The sequence below is a fragment of the Arachis ipaensis genome, chromosome B07 (assembly GCF_000816755.2).
Source record: "Arachis ipaensis cultivar K30076 chromosome B07, Araip1.1, whole genome shotgun sequence".
In the NCBI taxonomy this organism is placed as follows: domain Eukaryota; kingdom Viridiplantae; phylum Streptophyta; class Magnoliopsida; order Fabales; family Fabaceae; genus Arachis; species Arachis ipaensis.
The window spans coordinates 50,533,304-50,539,219 of NC_029791.2; the positions used below are offsets into that span (position 1 = coordinate 50,533,304).

A 5,916-nucleotide genomic window follows, 5' to 3' on the forward strand; every position below is an offset into this window, starting at 1 on the left:
AACATATTGATAGGAAAACAAACACAGTAAATCCTGAGATAATTTTATGTATTTTTAATCTTTATCTCTGTATTTATATTCTAGAATTTAATTTTAATATATTGACGGTGTAAAATATTTTACGCAATCATTTAATTACATTCATTATTTTAGATAACTTTTTAAGCAATGAATATAAAATATAATTATTTGTAGTGAAGTATTATTACGTAATTAGATATACTTGTAATGCTATATCCTATCGCATATAAGTTTAGTATGACCTATGGATAAGCTTCATTAATATGTGCACCAAGATAACTGCAATTTCCAATAGTGCTGAAAAGTGTTATACAGGCCATAATATGTAACCAAAGGAGGGATCATAAAAGTATAATATATCTGGCTTAACTTTTATATAAGAGCAAACTTGAGTTTATTTGAGAGCCAGAGATCCTATTACAGCGACTCTTTCTCCCTCACTGCACAAAATATATATTACTATACAAGTAGGATAGGAGCCTACAAATATTGTACACGAAAAGCAAGAGGGACCGCAGACGAAGCTGCACTGTGTAGGAATCGAAATTTTCCATACAAATTGAAGGTCAGTCGCTAAACATATGTCGAGTCTGGATTATGATGTAGGAAATGAGCAGCAGAGTTTGTTTCCAGTGGAAATGAACATGGATTGAGTTCGTCGTCCCGACTTTTCTGGTAAAGAAGATTTGTGAATGCATTTGTCACCTGCGGGGTTCTAATCTGCTTGATTTGGATGCAGATTACCTGCAATCATTTTGTTAATTGTAATAGCATAACAAGAAGGAGGAAATTGGAATAGATTTGATGATTTTCCTAGTAAAAGTGAATAATACTTCAGTTCACTCTTCACATAAGAAGAACCAGAAAGTGAAAAAGAAAAAGAGACGCAGAAAGAAAGCATGTGATGTGACGAATCTAACTGCAAAGAACAATTGGAAAGAAGAATTTTTATGCTTTAGTTTCCGAAATCATAATTCAATTCATTAATAATAACACAAGGTGTTCCAACACATGGATTTGAGTTTACAATAGAATTGAATTCATTACTCTTGCTCAAAATGTTTTCAAACACCTTGTGAATGATTGGAAAATAGGACACATGAATGAAAATGGCTGGCAGGATTTATACATAAGATGATTCTGCAAGTAAAAAGAACTAAGTGCTTTGAGAAATCTCACCCAGTTTGAGGTAGACGTGTCCAATTCATTAATCTGTGCGACTGAGGATGATTCTGCAAGTATGATGAACTGGCTCCTATTCCACTCTCATCATCTACAAATGGCTCTGCATAACTAGAAGACGGGGGAGACCATACTGGAACTACTCCTCCATCCCTTTCTCTCCTAGTACTACTTGAAGATTCTGCTGTCGAATCTTCAGCCGCATTTCTCAGCCACGCTGTAGTATTATTATGCTGTACTTGTGTGTTTCTATTAACATTCTGCAACACTCCTTGGTTCACCGTCTCTCTTGCATTTTGTTGTGCAGTTGCATTAGTTGGCACTTCAGCTCTGCTTTCTTCTGCCAAGTTTCGAAGATCTGAGGAAGCCTCTTCCTCTTCCACCCTCACCAGGGAAGAAGTCATACTGGGGACCATCTGATCCTCGTAACGCCTAGGACCAACCGGGGGATTGTTCCTAACAGGTTCATGGCTTTCCTCCATCTGTATGTCTTCAGGGAAAGCAATGGGGGCCAATTCGGTGGAGTCTCCAAGCCCTTCCTCAACTCCATTTTCGATTGCTGCTCTTGAAGCTGCTTCTAGTTGCCACATTTGTATAAGTGCTTCTTGAAGTCTTGCTTTTGCTGCATCTATTCCTACAATTGGAAGAGGGTAGTTAGAACCAAGTTCGATTCCAGCAGCTTGGAGTACAGATTCAGGTGCATTCCATGGATGATGTATCCATTCAGTTGGCAATCTAGAAAGTTCAGGAAGCCAGCGCCGAACATATTCTCCATTTGGATCAAACTTGTATCCCTCAAACTGGAAAATCCAACAATTGAAATGAGTACACAAATAAGTCACTAGAAATATATCATCTTCAAGAATTTGACAGCATCATATAAGTCAAAATGCCAATATCAAAGCTTATTATCACAATCTCAAAATTCAAGCCTATTGCCATAGAAATTGGAGTTACAAGGACATGAATTAAAAAAATTGCAACCAGAAAGAACAAAGGACCATTCAATTTGCAAAGTTGTGAATAATCACATATTTGACCATATACATAGGTCACTGGAATGCATGATTAGTCCAAATTTTTCAACAGGGAAGATTCAGAGGGGGGAAAAAAGACATTCTTTTTATGCTTATTTTGTAGTTCACCTTGGAAAACATATCAATGGCAGATAGAAGAATATAAACTTCGTAAAATCTATATAAATGAAAGAAAGTGTATCTGGATTATGCATAACAAGACACAGATTTCCTTTTAGCGATCCAATATCCAAAAGAATAAGAAACATGGAAACAGATTATCATCCATCCAAATGACCAATATAAATCTAGATTATGCATCTTCTATACATAAGCAGCGTCTTCTTTACCTGTGGATTATCTATTCGGTCGAATTCACGGCCATCAGGAAGAGTACCAGATATGTACTGCCAACCAAGAGCATCGCTCTCAAGATCTGCATCCAAGAGCGTATCCCAAAAATATTTCATTCCCCATCTCCAAGGAAGCTGCAGAACCTTCACAAAGAAACTGGAAACCACGACACGAATTCGATCATGCAGCCAGCCAGTGGCCCATAGCTCTCGCATGCCAGCATCCACCAAAGGATAGCCTGTCCTGCCTTGTCGCCATGCCTTGAAATGGCTCTCGTTTATAACCCAAGGAAAGAACTTAAGGTGGCCTAGAAGAGGCCTTTCATGACTATAAGGGTGGTTGAAACTGATGTACCTTGAATATTCTCTAAGACCAATAGACTTAAGAAACAAATTCACACTTTCTTCACCAGCCTGGTTTCCTTCATTGGCCCAAAGGACTTGCTTGATTCGGACGAGATGGAAAACTTTCTTGACACTCACCTCGCCAAAATGCAAATGTGGGGAGAGGAATGAGGTTGTGGCACTATCGGCCTTCCTGCGATTCTTTGCATACTCAATCAGGGGACCGTTTATAAATGCTGTTAAGGCCTTATCAGCATTGCTCCACCCTGGTGACCATGCTCGTGCAAGAAGTGCATTGCTTGCTTTCTCGGATTCATCTTCAAACACCAGTGTATCACCCTGACACCTTGATACATCTCCTGAAAAGACCGAAAGAGTTGTATTTAGCACGTGAATATCAGTATCTAGACAAATGATTTATGATAACCGATAATCCTCAGGAAAAAACGTGCATTGCATATGATGCTTTTATTTATCTATTTTCTTTCTAGTGTAAAAAGAACAATCTTTGCCTTTTTATTGAAAAATACTTTTCACCATAGCATGACCCATCAAAGAACTAATCACATAAACACAGATTTTGCAGAATAAGCCAATTATGATATCAGTAGCTAGAATTCAACATCTCTATAAGAATATATTGAAATAAAATAACAATCATTGAACAAGCATATTTTGATGCCTATTAGTTTGGTTTAGTTTACACTTTTTCCCCATAAAAGGCCACAACTATCCTCTGCAGGAAGAGTTCCAGTATGAGCTGGAAACATGCACATCATAGTGGGACTAACTCTTCAAGTGGAGAATGTTTCCATCAACATGACGAACCTAAGAGGGTAAGACCTTGCTTAAGGGGAATCAAGCATCTAACACTTGAACCAACTCCATTTTGAGGATGCTTTTGAATTCATCTTTGATGCACCGTCAATTTAAAAAGAAAAATCCAAAAATGTAATTATGTATTGCCACGTTAACAAAATAATTTTAGCTTGCTCACCCATCACCTTAAAAAAGTAGTTAAGTATATATAGCTCCTAGTTCAAACAATAGTTATACGAAACGCAATACGGTACGCACATGTAAAATATGTTATGTGGGAAGTATACCCACGACGTTGCAATATACAAATGAATTGTGAATTGGTGGGCGAATTGGCATGCAATATGCACCTAATCAGTGAATTCATATAACTGTGAATTTCAATGGTGAGAGAGAGAAAAGGTAGACCTGGAATAATCCTTTTAGGTGGGAGAAGAGGTGCTTGTGGGTCATAAGGCATGCTAAGGCATCTTTCCCAAAAAGCAGAAAAAGTTGTGAATGGTTGGCCATTGGCATCATTGACATCCCACGGCTCATATAACAAATCGGAATTGAAGGAACGAACGGTTATGCCTTGTGCAGTCAGAACCTCCTTTGCTCTGTGATCCCTGATAAGTGACAATGGATCTGCAAACAACCACACAAATTTCCCAAAAATTAAATAAATAAATGAACATTTAGACAAAGTTCTTTTTCCACCCTGTCCTATAATATATTATTATTTCGGTTTGCAAACACCAAACGATGAATTCAGGTAACGTATCATCATGAAGCTGAAACAGAGATTATGAAAAAGAACCAAAAAAGATAAATAGCGATCACAGATGAACATGATAAAGCATCTTAAATGACTCGTTAAGAAACGATATGGACTCATAAATACCAAAAAAGTAATGTCACGTTTCCTAAATTGCTGCCATACCATAAAAAGTAAGAGACAAGTTAAACAAATAATAAACTATTCGAATTGATACAAACAAGAATCCTATAATATTGCATAAGTTGTTTCATTACTAAACTTACCAAAATCCTTTGCATCATATATATGCAGTAGAGCTTAAATTGATAGAACTTACGCAAATTTGAATTAGTAACATAGTAGAACCGATTCAAGAAATTAAACTTATAAAGTTTGATAACCATTAAAAGGAAGAATAGATAAGTTACCATATAAATGGTTAAAGAAGAGTTGAGTAGCTCCAGTGGACTTAACAACATCCAAAAGAGAAGAAACACTATCAGTGGATCTTTTAGTGATGAGAGGGGTACCAAGGCTTCTAAGAGAAGAATCAAGGTGAGCCAAGCTGTTCTTTAACCACCACCTTGATACCCTTCCGGGGTAGTATTGTCCTTCTTCCTCAGGTGCATATATGAACACAGCAACTACTGCTCCAGCTCTAACACCTGCAGCTAGTGCTGGGTTATCCTCTACCCTCAGATCTCTCCTGAACCATACTATGCTGCAACCACCACCCCCTGACATAATTTCCTAAATTACCCCTACCACTATACACACTATACTATATGCTATCCTGTCCTATACTATATATGTACCAGATCTCTTAACCATGCCAATTACCGAGAAATAAATGCTGTTTAGCTTTTTTCTCTCTCTTTCTGCTTCCTTTTATTTAGTTCCTTTCTAAGCAAAAAGAGGTAAAAGAAAAAGCAGAGTTTGATATTTGAGCCTTGCCACTTATCTTCTTTCTTTACTTGTTTCTCTCCAACACTTTGGGGGGTGGACAATCTTTGGAAGAAAAATTCTCCAATTATCTTTGGGGTTCTTTTACCCAAGTTGCAACATGGGGAAGATGATGAGAGACACTGAGAAAGGTCCAAGGAGAGAGAGAGAGAGAGAGATAAAATAGAATGAAGAGCAATTGAAGAGGATTGGTTAACTGAGTGGGGATACAATGAATGGAATTGATAGACAAACTGCAGCCACAACTTTTTTTCTTTTCTTTCTATTTATTTATTTATTAATTTTTTCCTGTTTGTGTATTTTACTTACAATTCAGGCTTTTTTTTTCTTTTTTATTTTTTTCTCTCTCTGTATTATCCTATGGAATGGAACAAAACAAACAAACTCACATCCACGTCTCTAGTTACTTCTGTTCATATACTTCTATACAATTTGACATGGATGGAGAATCAAAAAATGATAGATTAAAAATCATAAT

General features: G+C 37.0%; 1 protein-coding gene across 2 annotated transcripts; it reads right to left on the reverse strand.

Moving 5' to 3' along the window:
- LOC107608916 (cryptochrome-1) lies at positions 280–5,673 on the reverse strand. Of its 2 annotated transcripts, XM_016310702.2 has the most exons (5): positions 4,904–5,668; positions 4,145–4,363; positions 2,570–3,276; positions 1,201–2,003; positions 280–765 (listed from the first exon to the last, which is right to left on the reverse strand). In XM_016310702.2, exons 1-5 carry the CDS (start codon positions 5,217–5,219, stop codon positions 762–764), a joined length of 2,049 nt encoding a protein of 682 aa, XP_016166188.1. In that variant the 5' UTR covers positions 5,220–5,668; the 3' UTR covers positions 280–761. The 2 variants fall into 2 exon arrangements, with proteins under 2 accessions (XP_016166188.1, XP_020963720.1); XM_021108061.1 differs by lacking the exon at positions 280–765 and having other exon boundaries at positions 1,197–2,003; positions 4,904–5,673.